This window comes from Alosa sapidissima, chromosome 11 (genome assembly GCF_018492685.1).
Source record: "Alosa sapidissima isolate fAloSap1 chromosome 11, fAloSap1.pri, whole genome shotgun sequence".
Lineage (NCBI taxonomy): Eukaryota > Metazoa > Chordata > Actinopteri > Clupeiformes > Clupeidae > Alosa > Alosa sapidissima.
This window is the reverse complement of record NC_055967.1, coordinates 18,063,603-18,084,142: the sequence shown is the minus strand read 5'-3', so window position 1 is coordinate 18,084,142 and position 20,540 is coordinate 18,063,603. Positions and strand designations below refer to the sequence as shown.

At 40.9% G+C, this 20,540-nt stretch overlaps 1 protein-coding gene across 3 annotated transcripts; it reads right to left on the bottom strand.

The window, feature by feature from the left end:
- Positions 1-10,720: 10,720 nt before the first annotated feature.
- On the bottom strand, positions 10,721-20,226 carry hbp1 (HMG-box transcription factor 1). Of its 3 annotated transcripts, none has more exons than XM_042110281.1 (11): positions 20,147-20,226; positions 18,651-18,831; positions 18,073-18,292; positions 17,661-17,781; positions 17,447-17,558; positions 16,202-16,317; positions 15,770-15,926; positions 15,341-15,485; positions 14,632-14,925; positions 12,000-12,141; positions 10,721-11,705 (listed from the first exon to the last, which is right to left on the bottom strand). In XM_042110281.1, exons 1-11 carry the CDS (start codon positions 20,159-20,161, stop codon positions 11,688-11,690), a joined length of 1,521 nt encoding a protein of 506 aa, XP_041966215.1. In that variant the 5' UTR covers positions 20,162-20,226; the 3' UTR covers positions 10,721-11,687. The 3 variants fall into 3 exon arrangements, with proteins under 3 accessions (XP_041966215.1, XP_041966216.1, XP_041966214.1); XM_042110282.1 differs by lacking the exon at positions 20,147-20,226 and adding an exon at positions 18,955-19,902; XM_042110280.1 differs by lacking the exon at positions 20,147-20,226 and adding an exon at positions 19,581-19,902.
- Positions 20,227-20,540: the final 314 nt, after the last annotated feature.

Below are 20,540 nucleotides of genomic sequence, written 5' to 3'. Positions count from 1 at the left end.
CAGGGAGAGAGAGAGAGAGAGAGAGAGAGAGAGAGAGAAAGAGAAATGAAGGGAGAGAGTTTATGTGTGTGAAGGGGGTAGTTGCACTTAAGAATTCCATCAGCCATTCATTCCAAGGCTTCTTATTATCATTCCATATTATTCCTCTTCTAACCGAATTTGTGCATCTAATTCAGCTTGAACCATTTAATGTACAAACCTCATTCAACCACCATTGTGTAGGTCTTGAAAAGGACAATTGAGCAATTTTAATTTTCTATACTTTTTGAGATATTAACAGAAAACAAGCTGATTTTTTCTCCCATAGACTTTGCATTAGCATTATAACATTGTAAAGGGTCAAACTAATTTGCACCTGAATCAACTGTCAGCTGCTCAACTAGGCCAACTCTCTCTCTCTCTCTCCATTCTACAAGGATATAAGGCACCTTCCATCCAACTTTCTTTTTTTATACTATACTTTTTTTTATAGTATATATAGTATATATTCTCTCCATCCATCTTCCTCAAACTATTCACCCATCCACCCATTAAACTATCAACATCCATTAAAAAATCTGCCTCAACATCCATTAAACTTTCAACATCCATTAAATGATCTACATTCAACTTTTAAACTATCTAATTTGAAACTACCAATATTCCAACAACAAATATAGCTGCAAGCAGCAATGTGGGGGCCAAGCAGTGCGCTATAGCAGGAATAGAGTTGCCATGGCATGAGCAAGCACTCACAGCAAGTTTGATTGCAATTGGATAAAGAATGGCTGAGAAATAAGCTCATTTACTTTGTTATAGTGCCCCTGGAGGCGCAAATTACACCAATGTCCTTCTCAGAATCAGCTACCATGTCCCTGGACTTCATACACCAAAGAGTTGCTGAGATGTGAGCTCAATTTGTCTATTACAGCACCCCTAGAGGCCAAATGAGACCACTTTCCTTGGATGTCCTCACAATCAGCTACTTTGTCTCTGTATTAAGTTTGGACTTCATACATCAAAGCATTGCTGAGATACAAGCTCACTTCCCGTATTGCAGCGCCCCCTATAGAGGCCAAATGATGCCAATTTCCTAGGGCGTCCTCACAATCAGATACCAAGTCCCTGTACCAAGTTTGGACTTCATACATTAAAGCGTAGCCGAGATGTTAGCCCACTTTCTGTTAGGCGGCATCGTCGCCATGTGTGATTGGCTGTCACGGGCAAATAAACTTGAAATTCAAAAATCTGACAAGTATCGTTTGTGCGGCTCGGTCTGAAGATCATCTCTGCCAAGTTCTGTGAAAATCAGATGAAATTTGTAACTGCTGAAACTTTTCGTAGAGTTTGGACTAAATCCAATATGGCGGAGGTCCAATATGGCGGAAAGTGACGGGATAGGGGTCGATGAACTCGGGATGGTCCAAGGATTCAGACGCTACCTCAATTGTGAAAATCAGACAAAAGAGTCAAGAATGACGCACCTGAACACATGTCCAGCGTTGAACTCGTGGTGGCGCTAGAGTGTTCGATGTATATGCATAAAAATTGCTGTGAGTGACTGGGACAGTGTCCTGACTAATGGTATCAAGTTTTGTTATGTTAACTCAAAGCGTCACCTAGATGTTTGTCCACTTCCTGTTTGGCAGCTTCATCGCCATATTTGATTGGCTGTCATGGGCAAACAAAAATGAAATTGAAAAATCTAACAAGTATCTTTTGTGCGGCTCGGGCAGAAGATCATCTTCGCCAAGTTCCGTGAAAATCGGATGAAATTTGTTAACGCTGAAACTTTTCGTAGAATTTGGACTAAATCCAATATGGCGGAGGTCCAATATGGCGAAAAGTGACGTAATAGGGGTCATTGAACTTAGGTCCGTCCAGGGATCCCAACGGTGCCTGATATGTGAAAATCGGACGCACCGTTCAATGGTCACATGCGTGAATGCAATCCAGGTTCGACCCATTGCTGGCGCTAGAGTGTTGGGCATAGAGTTCTGTAAATTGGTGAAAGTGATCATGGGACAGTGCTGAATCAGTGTGCCAAATTTCATAACTTTAGACCCAGCGGTTCAATTTTCGGCCAGATTTTGACCTGTTGGTGGCGCTAGGCGGCTGGGTTTAGAGGTCCGTAAATGAGTGTGAGTGGTCAGTGGAGTGTCCCGAAACTTTCTGCCAAAAATCTGCACTTTTTAGCCAGGCGTTCTATGGGCTGCCATAGACTCCAATGGCGGAAGTGTAATAATAGGAAAAGCTAGTAACTCAATAGGTGCCATCGCAGCTTCGCTGCTTGGCCCCCAACTATGTGTATCATTAAACTATATCAACATTAAATTATCTGCCTATCAACATGCATTAAACTATCTGTCCATCAACATCCATTAAACTATCTGCCTATCAACCTCCATTAAAATATCTACCTTTCAACATCCATTAAACATTCTGTCCATCTGTAGCGAAGGTAGAGAGCAGTGGCCCCACCCGCTCTTGAACCTGGGCCTGTTCAAACATGCCATTCCTGAAGAAAACCCGTAGCTCAATTACATGCCTACAGGTATGCCTGCTTTAAAAATAGGATGATCGGGAAACATCATTCCAGCTAAGCATTCAATAATGAATACGGAATATTATAATATAGCCTATAATTAATGTGGCCTCTATTACATGTGTAATAAATTTAGGTCTTGGCTGCATGTGACATTTCTACAGATCAGAATGACATAAGCCTAACAACTGTTTTGAGTTAAGTGTGTATAGCTTACTGAATAACTTCCTAATGCTATTCGAAGTGTCAGTTTATTGCACATACTTTTATTTTGAGTGGTCACTACATACCCGTGTTTGATGGCGTGATAAGTGACGTCGCTCAGTCTGCAACTTGTTGTCTAACGTTAGCTATGTGGCATTAGCCTATCGCTCGTTTCAATTTGGGACCTTGCAGTCGGAATTGTTGTTTGTTTAGTCAAAGTATCAAGTCCAAAGTAGCCTGGGCTATTCGAAGCGTCAGTTTATTGCACATACTTTTATTTTGAGTGGTCACTACATACCCCATGTTTGTTGGCGTGCAAAATCCGCATAATCATTTCATGCAAGCAAACTGCATACAGGGAGTCTTTATTGTTGAGGTCAGACACGATAATCATCTTGCATGTTAACCCACAAGCGGTTCCCGAGTAATCCGTTTTTTAAATTGCGACTGACTATCATCAAAGTGAGACTTGTCAGTACACGATCCATGGGGTGGAGCTCCCCTGAAACTGGTCCCGTTGGAAACAGTGCAGTGCAGCGATAAACGTCCTACGTAAATAAGCAGATTTTGAATTATGCATTCAAAAATCTTCAAAATCGAGAGTGCACACCTTTGTGCCACGCGCGAGCCACATACGAAATCTTAGGTCAGTCTGACCAACGGCCAGCGAGATATGCGTGCCACAGACACAGATGCTTCTTGCTTTATAGATAGATAAGCTTTCTTATAGCTGTGTCTTTGAGTATATGTCTTTACATGTCCATTTCCGATAAGAGATGGAATCTTCGCTGGCAAATGAGTGGAGCAGATGTATAATGTATACATCATTGTATAATGTCATTTCATCAATTCTGTGTAAGTGTAAATAAAGTCATATAAGCTTTTATCAGTTACAGAGAGCTTTCAAAGGTAGCACACATCGATAAGCAGGAAAGGAAATAATAGCAGTGGTTTTCCCATGAGGAATAACATCTTAATTAGATACAATCTAGCAGTTTTAGGCTCAACATAGGATGCCTCCAACAGCTCAACTGATACTGATAAAAGTTTACTAGTGAATGTTGGTGATATAGTTGCTGATGTTGTCAAGTAAATGCTTTTCAACAGGTGTATCTGTTCTTGCTGTAACCATATATCATCATTAAACACTAAAACTAGATGAACATAAAGCCATACGTGCAAAGGTGGCATGTAGAATAAGAATACACAAATCATATAGAGTTAAATAGCTGCTCCCCTGCACATTATTTCCATATTTTCATCAGTGTATCACACTATTATCCACCATCTAATTGCCCTTGTGTGCATGCATGTGTCTCATTCATCAACAGATGTCAGTCATGTGTATGCAGATACTTTATTAAAATACTTATGCATGAATTCTACATACATTTGATTGTCAAGTGCAACTCACACACACACAAACACACACACTGCTCTGCCTGAACTGATTATCAGGGAACAAAGACTGCACCTAATGTCTTTCCCCCTAATTATTACAGCTAATTGCTTCAAATGAAGAAGCTTCTGTGAAGATGCAAGTTCTGATTAGTGACAAGCCACTCTACCATTTTCTCTACCTCAGTACTCTCCTGCTTTAATTGTTTCTTTTTCATTATTCCTCTATTTTTAATTGGCATCTTTCCAGAGACCGTACACATGAGTAAAAACTTAATCTGTCTGTGATTCTCTTGCTGCTGTGTGATTAAAGTCAGATACATTTGGACTGTTTTTACTGTCATTAACATGACATCGTTCAACGTGGATCCCCTCCTGATGAATCAGGAGCCCAATGTCTCACTTGTACACTGACCACTCCTACAATGCTGAAATAACAGAACATTACATCAACCACCCACACACTGGACACTGGACTATTAGATGCATGACTTAATGCACCTGGCAGAAGCACAGCACTAGCCTGCTTTCTGTCCATCTGGCACCTGCACCAGCCAAGTGGCACCAGAGCAAGGGTGTCCCTGTATCTTCAAGCAGCTTTTCAGATAACCTCTCCTGACACTTGTAACAACCTAACACACACACAATTCATTTCCCTCTCTCGCTTCCTCTACCTCCTCTTCCTTCCTCTCCTGACACTTATAACAACCTAACATGCACACACAATTCATTTCCCTCTCTCTCTTCCTCTAACTCAGTGGTCCCCAAACTACGGCCCGCGGCCAGATACGGCCCGCCACTTCATTTTGGGTGGCCCTCCAAAACATATCCGTGGTATATAGCATCTGGCCCGCATGGGAGTACGACATCGTCAAACTATAACCTCCGTAATTTCCCCCTTCATTCTCTACGACGAGTCTTAACAGTACCAATGTAATACTCTTTTTGTCCACTGGTGGTTGTTTTGGCGCTGTTTCGCGTTTGCCATCGAAAACGGAATGAAATGTAGGCCTACCTGCAAACAATGTAAGAGGCCTATGCTGACTGCATCAGTGCTCAAAGTATTCTAAAAGTTTATCAATTAATTGTTAATAACTAACTAACTTTTATTCAAGTCATATTTCTGGGACTTTCTGGGATAATTAATTATTTCTATTTTTATTCACTTGTTCAAATGTACAAATTCATAAAGTTCTCATCAGGTGAGTGAAAGTGGTAATTTCAGATGTTTTTGCCAGCACTTCATAAAACTCATAGTTTGAGAACTTCAAATTATTTGTAGGATATTGCTTGTTCACAAGTTGAGCTGTGTATGCAAAGACACAGAGTTCAGAGTTTTGAATTAAACATTTTGAATAAAATACACTTTTGGGACTACCTGCTAATATTATTTCTCTGCTATTAGTATTATTTCATTTGAGCTACATTTTACACTGATATTGTATGATGGCAATATAAACACAGCTAACAATGGTAAATTGCAGTAGCCTATGATTAAATGTCATGGAATATTCAACTAAGGTAGACTGCTGTTGTTCACAGCACTAAGCTATTTATGGTTACTAATATACTCCGAGTCTCTGGCCCTCTCTTAGAGCCGGGCATAGTGAGCTGGCCCTCGGAAGAAAAAGTTTGGGGACCACTGCTCTAACTCCTCTTCCTTCCTCTCCTGACACTTGTAACAACCTAACACACACACAATTCATTTCCCTCTCTCTCTTCCTCTAACTCCTCTTCCTTCCTCTCCTGACACTTATAACAACCTAACACACACACAATTCATTTCCCTCTCTCTCTTCCTCTACCTCCTTCTACCACTCTCTCCTTTCACTACACTTTGACTATAACTTCTAACTCCTGCACTCCCATCCTTTAGTAATAGTAGATTGATGCAGTATGAATTCCTACCTAAGGTCTCCTCTGCACTCTCCCATTGGTTGGTGTAGAGAGGCCTGTTCCCATTGGCAGTATGGTGTGGCTATCCTGTTCCCATTGGCGGTACGGTGTGGAGAGGCCTGTTCATCAGTGGCACCCGGTGCACATGGTCTTCCCGACGACAAATTAACAGCAGAGAACCACTGACCGGTAGGCTGCCGATATGTGTGCACGGCAGATAACTATATTAGAGGTGTGTGCGTATTTATGTCAATATTCCTCAACATGAATAAAGTGAAGCAATGTTGAATTGATGAAATGCTGGATTGACTTTTCAATATTTTCTTTGACAGTGCAAACTGTCTGGCCAGATGAGAGGAAACGCACTGAACAAATACACCTAACAGAATGAGGCACACAATCGCATAACCAGCTAGAGCCCACACATATGGCATTATTTGTGCCAGACAAGGACATTTGTGTAAGTTGAAGAATACTGTCACGGCCCACAGACTCAGGACAGGGAGGTAGAGTTCAAACAAGATAGTTTCATTTTAAAGGAAAATCAGGAAATGGGTTGTCAAACCCAGGCCAGTATCAAACAGAAGTTCCACTGGAAACAGTAGGCCAAGGAGGGTCCAAAACACAGAGGATCAGCAAACTTAACGGAAGAAGTCCCAAAACACAGAAGATCGACTTAACTAGATCCAAATCCGGAGGCGACTCGAGGGGTCAGACCAGGAGGACGCTGAAACAGGCGAGGGAAATCCAGGAGGAGTATTCCTTGTGAGTCAGGCGGGTGGATAGCACCTTGCGGTCATCTCTGACGAGGCCAGACAAAGACTGAGGGGAGACTGGGGTTTAAAGGAACACGCCACCCAATGTCAGTAGTAATATATGTTCTTACCTTAACTTTCACAAGTTGAGTCATACCTCTCCCGTGTCGGTGCGTGCACTCAAACGCTCTGGTGCGCGGCGCGAATGTGTTAGCATGTTGCTATGCTAGCGTGTGTGTGTGTGCCCGAGAGAGAGGCACACACACACTAGAGATGCGCTGATGGGCTATTATTTCAACCATAACTGCATAACAAAACTTATCATCCATCCGCCATCCATCAGCACCAAAGTTTTTTGACCAATTTTCAAAACCGCACCCGCCCACCATCCGTTGGTTGTTTTAATGTATATGGGATGCAGCGCTGCTGACGTGAGGCTAGAAAGCTCTTGCCTGTTCTAGAAAGACTGATCCAATGCAGCAAATATATTAAAAGGCTAATGTCCTACATTGGCTATGTTGTAGCCTATCCCCAGAATATCAGCAGCAAACTCAGTCTGTCTCGCAAAACAGTCTCCAAATAAAACGCACATCGGCATGTTGCCTATTCTGCCAGCTTGTGCAAATATATCGTCCAAAATGCTTGATTGCATTGCATTCTCCACATTTTTAGCTAAATTTTCATGTACCACATCAGCATTGGGTGATTGGGTGGGTTTTTTTGCTTATCTTTACAAGGAACATCATAGATTCAAAACAAAATAGTCACACACAAATATAGGAGTCATAAACAGACCGACATATGAATTAGAATAAAATCCGATCCAGCGGGAAATGTAACGTGGAACCAAAATGCGAAAGAAATATTATAACATTAGCGTTTTGCGGGGTTGATGGGGTCAGAACTCCAAAGTGGGGAATGACAGAAAAAGTTTGAGAGCCACTGCTGTAGTGCTAAAGGCGCAGTTTGTAGTAATTATTGTGACCACAGCATCCTTTGGAGGATGTCTGTTTGCCTGTTGTGTTTTTATACCTATCAGAGCAGTGCCGCCGCTACCATCATGGGCATCACACACTGTGCGTAGGACACCAAGGGACAGAGGGGGCACCACAATTTAGCCAATAAATAGCTTTACTGCAAACTGATTTTTAATCTTCTTAGAGAATGTTTACAATGTCAATATGCACCAACAGCATGTAGCATAAGAGCTAAGCATGCCTATGGCGTGTGTTCATCTATGAAAGCCAGTGCTTGTGTAATGGGGTAATGAATTGTTCCTTGTGTTTGATGCTAAATCCTGCATAAATGGTTCAGGTCATTGATGGCATTGTTGGTGGCCTGCAGCAGGAAGAGCAATGGCTGCTGTAGGTGGATTGGGCAAGGGGAGGCTCCGTCGTAAAGGTCATTAAAGGTCATGCTGTATTGCATATTGCATATTGCATCCCTCCTTGTGTATGGTCTTCCCTACGGGCCATGTGCGTTTGGCACTGTCTTGTAACATTTGGCACTGACATGTGAACATGTGAAACATGTATTTTTGTTTGTTCTTGAAGCATGTTTATATTGTGTTCATGCAATATATCTATTTTGGTGGATCAGGTTTTCATGTCCTCCCGTGGGCGTATTTGTATTTGCTGACCCATGCAGGTAACCAGTGATGGTTGTTGTTTGGGTTCTATGTCTCGTGCATGCTTGAAGTTTCCACTCTGTTACATTCTAGAATCCAGATGCTGTGCCTTTTATTGCCACGGGAGTGTAATGTTTGCTTTTTTGTGAGCGTTGTTTAGCGTTATTGTCACTGTACACAGTGATTTGTATCTGTGTATCTGATTTACTTTGTACTTGAGTGTTTTACTGTCCGGTTGTTTGTATGTGTTGAATTCACATTGTATGATCACCATATAACAATATATGTATTTAGATACAGATTAGAAATAAATAAATATTTTAAATATTTTACGTATACACCTACATACACTTGCACATTCATATTCATGTTTTTATGCCACATTATACATTTTGGAGTTTCTTGTGATTATTTTATGGACACCTCTTCATACTTTTATATTAGTGATTCTAATTGTATTGACTTTAGGAAGTTTATTAATTTATTCATTTAGTAAAGCATAGTAGTAATTTAACCCCATGCAAGAAAAATGATAACTGCTATAGATGGACCAGATTTTCATGCCCCATGTTTGAATTTGCTAACCCATGCAAATATGACAAATAAACCATCTCATCCACCATTCCTATAAATCAGTGCAGTCATACACAACGCAGGTTGCACTTGCATAGAACTTCAGTGTTTCCTGAGTGCTCTGTCTGGTATTAGAGAAAGCCTTTGTGGATGGACACTTTTAGATAACACTGAGGGAAGACTGATTCTTGTGTCCATTTATATTTGATTAGGCTTTTACTCCTAAAAAAGCCCTCTTGGCCAACACTGAGTAGAGAGGTCGACACTCTGCCCTTTCCAAGCGCTAAAAGCACATGGTGCCCTTCTGTGACGATGAGAGGTGTATTCTGATGGACCCTGGGAAATTCCTGCACATCCTTATTTGGTCTCTCTCTGTGTGTGTGTGTGTGTCAGCGTGTGTGGGACCATACATGACAATGTATTTATGAGAGTGCAAAGCCCCAGCATCTGACTTGTTGTCTTTGGATGTTGGGTGGAAGTGATGAAGTCAAAACCCATATCCAACGATACAGAGACAGCAATGAGACGAGAGATCATATTGATGCTTGTTAAGGTTAAAAATGCCCTGGAAATGGTATGTTCTGTGGGTATGTGTGTGTGTGTGTGTGAGAGAGAGAGGGAGGGAGGGAGGGAGAGAGAGAGAGAGAGAAAGAGAGAGAATATGAGTAATAGTGTTGAGGACTACTGAACTATTTAAACTGTTGAAGTGTTACATAGCAACCCCTGGAAACAGTCTCTTGCTTTTTAAAAAAAAAATCCTTTTGCTAGCAGGAATATTTTATGCATGACATCAAATTACTATTTAGTTTTGCGCTGAGGCATGGGAAATCACAGCCACATTTCTGTTCCTACAACAGAAGTCTGATCCCCTTTCATACAAGGATCTACAAAACAAGCGTATTCATTTACTGGGATTATACAGTGATAAAAAACAGGCAGGGTGTTTTGCTTATTGGTAATTGGGAGGAATCCATGTCAGTGTTAGAACATTTTTCATCCTAAAAAGCACAATAGGAAATAGGAGATATAATACATGTTATACTAGTGTCCCCTACTGGTGACATTCAGAACTGTACATTAAATAAACATGTATTTGGTGATTTTATAACAGTATAAATGATAGGAAAATGCAGACCCATACAGCATTTTCCATGAATGGAATATGGGTAATTTAGCTACATTGTTGCACTAACTGTACATCCTATACTCAACTCGATTAATAGTTCCCCTTTTTTTTTCTCTTCTCAGAAACTGTACCTCGCAAAAGTGATTATCAATTTCGAATTTGTGTTCTTTCATCTCCAAGGTAGGTCTTGAGTGTTGCAAAGATTCAATTAAACCTTCAGAGAGATCACAGATTTACTGATGTGGAGCACAGTACAATAAGGACGTCGTTTGAGTTCTTTGTTTGCATGTTTTTGATGTGGCAAATTGGAGAAAAAACATAGATTTCTTCTGCCCGTCTCTAAAGTGAGATTGAGCAAACAACTGAATGAGTTAGTGAGTTTTTTTTCTTCAGCCTCTTAAGAGGATCATAAGAAGACATGCAGATCAGTTGTGCACAGGCTTCATCTGCTAGGTTTTTTTTTTCTTTTTCTGAACGCAGACAAATTTAGGAAAAAAGGAAAGTCCCTCCAACCTGACCAACAGCACCCAAAGTAAAAGCAAAAACACAAAATTCAGATGAGCTCACAAGTGATCTCTTCCACCTTCTGAAAAATACTGAGAACAGTACACGTGAGATGATAGCAAGTTCAAATGTTTATTTATAATACAAGAATAGTTTGTGCAAGAGTTTTAACATGGAACGTGGACCTGTACAATATCAACAACGTTTTTATAAATGCAATGCAATGGCAAACCTGCAGAGCACAACATTGAGCTATACAGTTTGGCCATGATTGTGTCAAAAAAGGATATATTTCAGCTAGATATATAAAGTTTGTATTTTTTTTTTTAAGCACAAAAGTTCAGGCTGTATACATTTATTGGTTTTATGTAAGGTTATATGTATATAAAGTGCAAAAAAACAAAAACACTTACAGTGATGGCATGACCCTGAAGTGCTGTGTGGGAGTGTGTGCATCCACCCCATGTATATAATAATACATCGTCTTATGGCAGAGCGGTTAGTTACACACACGTATATGGCCTATGCTGAGCAGGTATCTCTTACTAATACAAGAACCTGTCAGCCTGTCAGAGAATACAAAGTTTAACGGGTTACCAAGTCAATGTGCAAGATATTGAGTTATACCAATATAATTAATATGAACAGCTGCAACAAAAGCTATCTAAAATTTCCCCTTTTTACATTTAAAAATAGACATTTGTCTGACTTCTGTCCTTCAGCATCTATAGTAGCACCACAGGATTTCAGGTTTCAAGCCTAGAAATATGAATTTACCTGAAAAAAAGTACTGAGCGATTTCTTACTTTGGAAGTATAAGGCATTTATGTCACTGAAAACATAAGAAAATATATAAGCACTGTTAGTTACTAGATTACATGTTTTCTTAATATGGTTTGCATTTGATTTTCTCTTTATATAACATTTTATCGGCATAATGTCTGGATTAAGTTGTTTTGTTTAAAACAAAGCAGGTGTATTCAGCATCACAGTTAAGTCTCGTCGATCGTACAGGAGAGAGGGGATCGGTTTATTGTTGTCCAGTTCACGTTTCCATGATGATCTCCTGCATATGGGCATCTAGTTCTGCTGGGAGCCCTGTAAAAGGGAAGTATGAAAGGAGCCATTAGAGGCATTGCACACAAAAGTGTACAAACAGATCCTGTGCATTCCTCCAGTAGACTACAGCATGCAAAACTAACCAATTACAAAACTGATATGGAACAAGATTGCTGAGAGCGACAGGCTGACATCTGGGGGTTCCAGAAAGTATTTCTGTGCCAGTTCACTTTAGTCCTTACACACAATAGTAGTCACCTGGATATAACAGCTTGATTAAAAAAGCTGCTAGATACTGCATGTGTTCACACACATAAGTAGCAGGGCTCTTACCGAGTTCGTTCTCTTGCGTTTCCAGCAGTCGGGATTGAGGCGTTTCTGCTCCTCCGCTAGAGCCTTGGCCTCCATGGTGTACATCCTCCTCTCCTCGTTCTTCATCTTCTTCCACTTGTCCCCAAGGATCACGCTGATGGCTCTGTGGGCCAAAGGGCAAAGGGCAGCAGTCAGAGGTGTGCATGAAAAATGTCTCTCCTCTGCAGTGCACTCAATCAATCTGTCCCTAAAGGTCTATGTGGAAACAGTATGATGCCTAGGCCTAATAGGCGAAACAGTCAAAAACCACATCAAGATAAAAATCTTCACATTAATAAAGATCACTTCTAATGATGTCTTTTAAGTTTAATAAACATGCTGCCTTAGAATAGCACCACTATATTAACATCCAGTAAATATTTTTGTCAAACGCCAATGGCTACATTATAAATCCTTAGTTTCAGCATGCAATATACTTCATAGTGTATTGCCAATGTACTGAACACATAAACAATAAATGTTAATATAAGAATTAAATAATGGCTGCACAGATCAGTGGTCTCTCTCTTCAGAGTCTGTGTGTCTCCATTACAAAGCCCAGCTACTTAGGCTCCAAGTTTCTGTTTACTGTGCAGTCTCAGAGGTCTTTGACCAAGCCTGCTGTCTTGGCTGTGTGAGCTAATGGTTCTGCAGCAATCCACACATACAGCCCATGAGTCTTCAGAGCCTTCATAATCAACATGTCACTCTAGCTTTCACTGTGCCGACAAGCAGAGTAGATATGCACACACACACACATACACATACACGCACGCACGCACACGCACGCACACACACATAGACACACACACACACACACACACATCACTGGAGTCTGGTCTATTGTATATGTAAGGGATTGTGGGACAAAAATATGTGTTGCTTGTTTGCTATGAGATATCTGAGCTGCCTTTCTAAATATCCACACGATGGTTCTTGGAAAACGCCCGCTCCTCATATCCTTGTGCTGTCAATCACCAGCTGGCTGAGAGCTACTCCCCCTCAGGGGTGGTATGAACTCTCGAAGAGCAATGAATGAGGGAACCCCTCCCACACACACACACACACACCTACCTGTTGACAGAACATGAATGGCCCCCAACCATACCTTCTAAATAGCTGTGGAGCTAGTCTCTGCTACGCCACTGACATGTAATGCCTTTTGTTTGTTTCCATTTATATGCAGCAGCTACTGCCTGCTAGCAGGTGCAAAATCAATAACAGGAACCATGGGCAATCACTGTTTTCATTTTAGCCAAACAGCAACAAGAGTACTGATTATGAAGTGGGCTGTTTAGGCCTAATATTCCATTCTACCAGGCTTTGGAGAGAATAGTGCTAGCCACAGTTTTCAGCATAACACTTCATCCCCTGCTGCCCTTAGGTCACTGACACCTATCCATCAATTTGACATCTTTGAGGTTCAGTATCCAAACAGCCTCTCTTAGCTTCTCACTGGTTAAAGGTCATGGCTCACTCTAAAACTTCAGGAGGGTGTATGGTTTTCTGACTACAACTCTGTGTCAGCTTGGTTTAGAGAAGATAAAAATGCCACAACATTTTGCATTAGTTTTTGTCTTTTATAACAATACAACAATCTGCTTACCTATGAACTTAGCATAAGAATAAGATACATTAAGAAGAAATACCATGCCCTTCCCGTGTACAGTAGGTGAACTATGACTACACAGAACAGACTCTAAAACCAAGCTGAGCATTTTTCAGTGACTACCAGAATATCACCAGAATATCCAACTCAGTGGCCTGAGGTGACCCTCACTGACACTGACACATAATTTTCTAAAATAAATGATCTGAGTGAATTTGGTCAATGATAAGTAACACTTTATTAATACTAATATTACAGTGGAAAACGCTAGTCATCTTCTTTATGACAAGGTCTTATTTTTTTTGTACCCTGGTATGAGAGGCCTCTCTCCATTGAGGGCTGTTTTCAGCCATTGTATCCTAATGGGTGTAGGGTTCATTTTGAAGCCACTGGACACTGACCAGTATGGGATTTCTATGCTTCCTACTTCGCCACTATCATTGGAAGCTGATATATTTGGCTTATACCAAACCCTGTTGGTAGTAAAGCAATAATGTATTTTTCCCTTGACGAATCATTTTACACTTTCTTCTTGCTCCTGCTTCAACTCTTCTAGGTGTGCTAGCATTGCTTTACAGTTAGTATTGCTTTGTCTAGCCTTAGCACTATCTGCATAGTTGTAACTACATAGCAAACAGTAAACTCATAATTTCAACGCTATTGCGTTTAGCCACTCCTGCTGCTCACTGATGGATGGGCTGCTCAGAATGGCTAATTCTGCAAACATCTGTTCCAAACTGTAATCCCAGTGAGCTGGAAGAAGGAAGCGGATAGAGACAGTTGTTTTATATAAGAGAAAAAAAACTTCTGCTGGGTTGGGCGAAACACTGAAAAATATGAAAAGTGGCATGACTGTTAACAAGCCTTGTCAAAACCCTTCTAAATGAACTTATAATTATGACAACTGGGAATAGTGTTTCTTCTCAAGCTGGCATCCTCTCCTTTGTTAGCTGTATCTTAGAGAGAGACGCAAATGAGCTCCCCGTGGGAGTTTGAGTTACTTGCCTGTTGTCCTTGCCAGGATACATCTGGGTGTACTCCACACGATACTTCTTGGCGAAGAGCATGAAGGCGTTCATTGGCCGCTTGCATTTGGTGGGCGTGGTGTTGCTGCTGCTTGTTCCTGAGTTGTGGCCGCGATTGGATTTGCTGTGGGAAGCACTGGAGGGCTCCTGGTCACGGCCCAGCTTGTCACAGTCTGGGCTGACAGCGCCCCCACTTGACTGGGAGGCCCGGCGCTGGCGAGCCATGCTACTCAGGACGTACACAGCCGAAGAGTCCAGAGGGGTGAAATCATAACTGTATCCACACACACACACACACACACACACACACACACACACACACACACACACACACACACACACACACACACACACACACACACACACACGTACTATTATGAACTGTTACTCAAGTTCAGGAGTTAATTGTCACTCACATGCCTATTACTGAATGGCAGTGCATGGCTCGTTACTGTAATTAAATGGCCAGAACGAAATGTAAGTCTTGCACCAATATACCCTCTACTCTATTCATAACATGCACAAACAAAACAGGTTATAATCTCATCTAAAAGGATAACTGTACCACCCTGTTAAAATGCTGATAGCTGTAACTGTAAGTCAAACATTAAAATCTCAATCTCCCTCTCTCTTACAGACACACACACACACATATACACACACCCCTCATTTCCCAACCCACTCTGTACCTTCTGAATGTGTCAAACACAACAGAGTCATCACAGTTGATGGCATCTTTGTGCCCTGGAGGTAGACACAGGTCTCCCACCTGCACGTCATAGCAGGGGATTCCATACTGCACCACAGTAAGGCTCGGGTAGAAGGAGGACCACCCTGTACAAACAGCAAACACACATACACACACACACACACACACACAGGTGAGACTCGCATGAGAGTCACAGACAGCAAGCACTCTATATTAGTTATCACCTACTTACACTACTTACTGCATTCAGTCAGAGATAGCAAGCACTCTCTATTAGTTATCACCTACTTACACTACTTACATACTGCATTCTGCACACTCGCAGAGAGTCAGATACTAAACCAAATCATCCATTCACACTGCACCAAACTCCTTCAGTTTTGCCTCTTCAGAGACATGACTCCCATACCTTTGTTTTTCACATAGAAGGGGTGGTCTAATCTGCACTCAGTGGTTAAAAGGCCATCTTCTGGTGAGCCAGGGTCAAAGGTCAATTTGAGTGCAGATTGGCCGAAGGACACAATCTCCTCAAATGCCACCAACTTCAGACCTTCTGAACCATAGCCCTGCAAAAACAGGAAATATACCAAATGTATTGAGGGGGGACGTTTTGCTCTCAAGCAGTAGATGTGAATGCAATTGGTTTGGTTCTTTCTCTTCTCTCTGGGTTTTGACTTTTCAATAGACTGCTCTCTTAATGGCTTGTCATGAACAGTAATGCATCAATGAATCATGCCTGAAGCTAATTTTAGCCAACAGCACTTCCCCACAAGCCTCTAGAGACATGCACTCTCAAATAATGGCCATTTATTGCAAGTACTCTTCAGCTGCTGTTCTTTACCTTTGGAGAGATGGATGACATTCCTCCTTCATCATCTGACTCGTCGTCTGAGTTGCTTAAGTCTTCAACATCCTGCCACTCTACATTGGAGCCCTTATGGAAGCGCAAACGAGTTCCTGACAAAGGTTAAGTTCACATGTGTTATTATCATTATATACTGTAATTGTATACAATGTCTCAACTGACAGCAGTCCTTGTTTGGTGGAGATTTTCATAGCAGAGGACAGTTGTCTACGCTAAGCTACATATCAAATGAACACATTTTCTGCCTATTTCAAAATAAAATCTATGATTCCATACATCGTTGTCTCTGTACTTGTACTCTGCACAATGACAATAAAATCGAATCTAATCTAATCTCAAAATAAAGAAAAACATACATAAAACACATCAATTTTTTACTTTTGATTCAAAACTATTTTCTTAAACATTTCTTCAATATCTATATTTCCTAAGCATTCCTGGTTGTTAAAAGAATTAAAGACTTGCAGAAATGCATGACTTTTAGAAGTATTTACATGTATATGTCAGCCCTCTCCAGGCAATTGCGCAATTCATGTTTTGAGTTGCACTATGAGTTGCAGTACCACAGTTAGAACAATAGGGGGGGCTGTTTCTATTAATATGATATCAGTTCATAAAATGGCTGATGTTCATTCAATCACTCCCACTGTACTGACTAGGAGACGCTAGAACAGATCAGCACATTTTCTATGTTCTGTGGTCCAATATGACATGCCTCTGATTGCTCACACATTTTTTTATCAGTGTGGTTTTTGAAAACAGGTTTAACCTTTAAACCTTTACGTCCTATTACAAGCCAGGGGGAGATCGACGCTGAGGATTAAATGGCACTAGTAACAGAGTAGTACAGAGGCACTATAGTTTGCCTGGATATTGCGTGTTTTTTTCCACATTTGTGAAAACATTTGTATAATTAGGGTGAATTATAAAGGATATGTCAAATCTAGGCTTATATGGTTTTCACTAGAAATACCCAATTCACACTATAAAGTCAATTACATTTTCGTCAATGCATTATTTCAAAGGCAATGTTCCTTGTGAATATTAGGATGATTTCAAGGGTCTGGAAGGTCTCAATATATAGGTAATAAAAGTATTATAAACATAAATGTAGGTTAAAAAGTCAAACTTTCAATTTGTTACTACAAAACTCCTTTGCCAATTTAGTGTGCCCATGTAAGTATATGTTTAAGAGGGCCCCATTGTTGTGCCATTCAATACCTTTTAGGAAGCAATGCCAGACTGTGGAGGGCCAAGAGTGAGACCATCCCATGTCATCATCGTCTGATAACGAGGACATGCAGAAGCTACCAGACTCTGACTCGCTGCTGGCCTAAGGGGTGGCATTCAAAGGGACACAAATATCACATTTACAGCACAAATAGTGTGAGAAGGGTGGATGTGGGGGTGTTTGTGAGGGGATGAAGGCTTGTACCCTGACACGCCTGCGCTCCCTCATATGGGTCCGGGCCGGACTCGGGGCACTGGAAGCCTGGGGGGGCCGGGCGTAGGAATGTAAACTGTTACTCGTGGCAAAGATGTGCACAGGGGAGGATCTGAGGGTAACAACAAACAAACAAACAAACGGAAATGAGACCAAAGGTATGATAAACATTCCATATGCTTACCGCCATACCAGCCAAAGACTGTCCATGTGTATAGAAAATGCCATGATGCATTTAATGTCTATGCACTTGAAATAACAATTGTTATGTAATCGGTTTCAGTACCATGCCTATGTGACATATGTATCCTCAAGTGTGCTGTGCATGGGTGTGGGCATGACACCTTACTTTATTAAATGACGTAATTAGCCATTATAACTCATTTGTAACTGTATGTATGACCTGTTGTGGGGGGCGTTCTGTAGCAGGGGACTCTGTGGGCTCGTGGCGATGTTGGCCAGCTCTGCCAGCCAGTTGGTGTTGGTGTGAGGGGAGGAGGCTCCATCCACCCCTTTGCCCCAGGCCTCCCCAGGGCCTTCCTGGTGTGACACGCCTGCCTCGACCTGGAACACGCTCGGAGAGGCCTGGTCCTCCTGCACCTCCTGCAGCTCCGGAAGGTCATCTGTACAGTTAACACAGGAACAGCTCTTCAGAAGTTCATATCCACAACATTTTGTTATCTTAAAGAAACACACCAACTTCTTGGGTTAACCTAACTTACATGTAGCATAATTCATTTGAAGACCTGTAGCTAAAAGGGAGTTATAGGCTAACTAGTCTAATCCACTTCCAGTGAATTATGCTAGGCTAACGGCGTCAGACTGGGTTATTGCACATACAGAGAGAATGTATCAAATATTCAAATATTGTTTTCTCTGATAAGAACTGTATGCTGAGCCATATTTATTAGGTCAGGACATGCAATAATGTGCAACATTCATCTGATTGATTGATATCAAGAATATTATGCAATAGCTTACCATATTCCATGTGACTCTCAGTGGAAGGGCATCCTGGAGAGGAAGGCAGATCTTCGTTGCACTTTAGCATGTCGAAGGCCTCATCCATACCTACAGTCTCCACCTGCGATTCCAAAACTCTCTCTGGCACCGAATGAGTTTTCATTTCCCACACCATATTACGCCATGTCAGTTTGCCTGACTGACGAAAAAAAGACGTGTGAAACATAAGTATAATAAACGTTAATGTATTAATTTACTTATTTATTGTATTATTATGTCATTAACGACTGAAGACCACGAAAAAAATTGCAATTGCACGAACCATATCGAAATATCAGTGTTGTTCGTGATAAGTATCATTGCTTTGACAAATATGCGAAATGACTTCAATTAAACGAATGAAAAGGGCCTCAACGACAATTTGTTTGGGTAAGAAAGAGCAAAACTCTGTGAATTAAGTTCTTTGTTTGCGTACGTTCTGTCTTCGTTTCGAAAAAGAGCTGTCATGTGACCTCTTGCATGCAAGGCTTGTTTATAAACTTTAAGAACTTCGCGCATGCGCTTCCCTACTCATTCATTCATAACTGCGTAACAAGACGAGATCAATAACAGTCGGATTAAACTGAACATTCCAGTGAAATGAATTAGCCTGACATATTTTCGAATATATCTTTGCTTAACAATATTTTTCCACAGTCACATTTTACACGTCGGTTCAATTTCTAACAACAACAAAAACTGAATTGATTCTGGGCAGGTCGAATCCTGTCGAATGAAAACATTCACATCTGTCAATCGAGATACAATGGAAAAATAGACAATACCGACGACAACAGTTAATATTCTCGTGAGATGACTGGGTCGATAGTAACATTCATTCATACATTGCTAGTTTTCACTGAGCAAAGGGCGATTAAATAAATATATAACGTAGCCTAATATACTAACATAGAAGCAGTCCAATCGTAAATTCAACGACGGTGTCATGTCTTTTGTTCGCAAAATACATGACCGCTTGTAATCAATCCAAACCGTATGTTAGATTCAAACAAGTAAAAAAAACAATTGTTGCTCCTTGAACAGGCTATTGACAAAAAGGAACGCCAAAATGTAGGGGCGAGCTTCTAACTTGTAAACAAAAGAATGTCAACAAGTTGAGACATGAGCACTCTTCTATAGCCCCTTCGTTCTAAGCCCTGAAATGAATGAAACAAAATGTCGAAAGACATTTTAAAGGACAACAAAGCGTATCAACGTATTTTCGAGATTGCAGGTCGATTAACTACCTGTCCAACGAACTCGCTAGCAACTAACTAGCTACAACCAAAACAACAAACGTCACAATGAAAAAAATCGATCTTAATCAACTTGTCATTTGCCATCGACCAAAAACATAGCAGTAATTTCAAGCAACACATTTGTCATAACCTATAACTTAAATTCTGATTTCTCATTTCGGTTAGGATTGTCATTCTTTTGTTTAAAAGAGATCTATTGCTAACTTTCTTACTTACCAAACCTGTCGCCATTACCGAGTATCTCTGGCATCCGCTGAAGGGGTGGGACCGATTACTTTTAGAAACACTACACCATTGGATGACGTTAGCGTCAATAAAAAAGCTACGGATGGCCATTGGTCTGTCCGTGATACATAACATAAGACATGCTGAGGTTTGTTATTGAAACAGTCATTGGTTGACTGTATACGCCCGTTAGATTCATTGAGACCTTTATTGGATGATGCTTCTGCAAGCTTTTTCTTTGTTAGATCAACCGACTATAACATCCTCATATTAAATGCTTGTGGACAGTTGACTGTTCTGAATTCTAAATTTGATAGTTGTAATTGCTTGCTGCATGTTGTGAGACAAAGGGGCAATGTAGTAACAGCAGGATGCATAAATATAT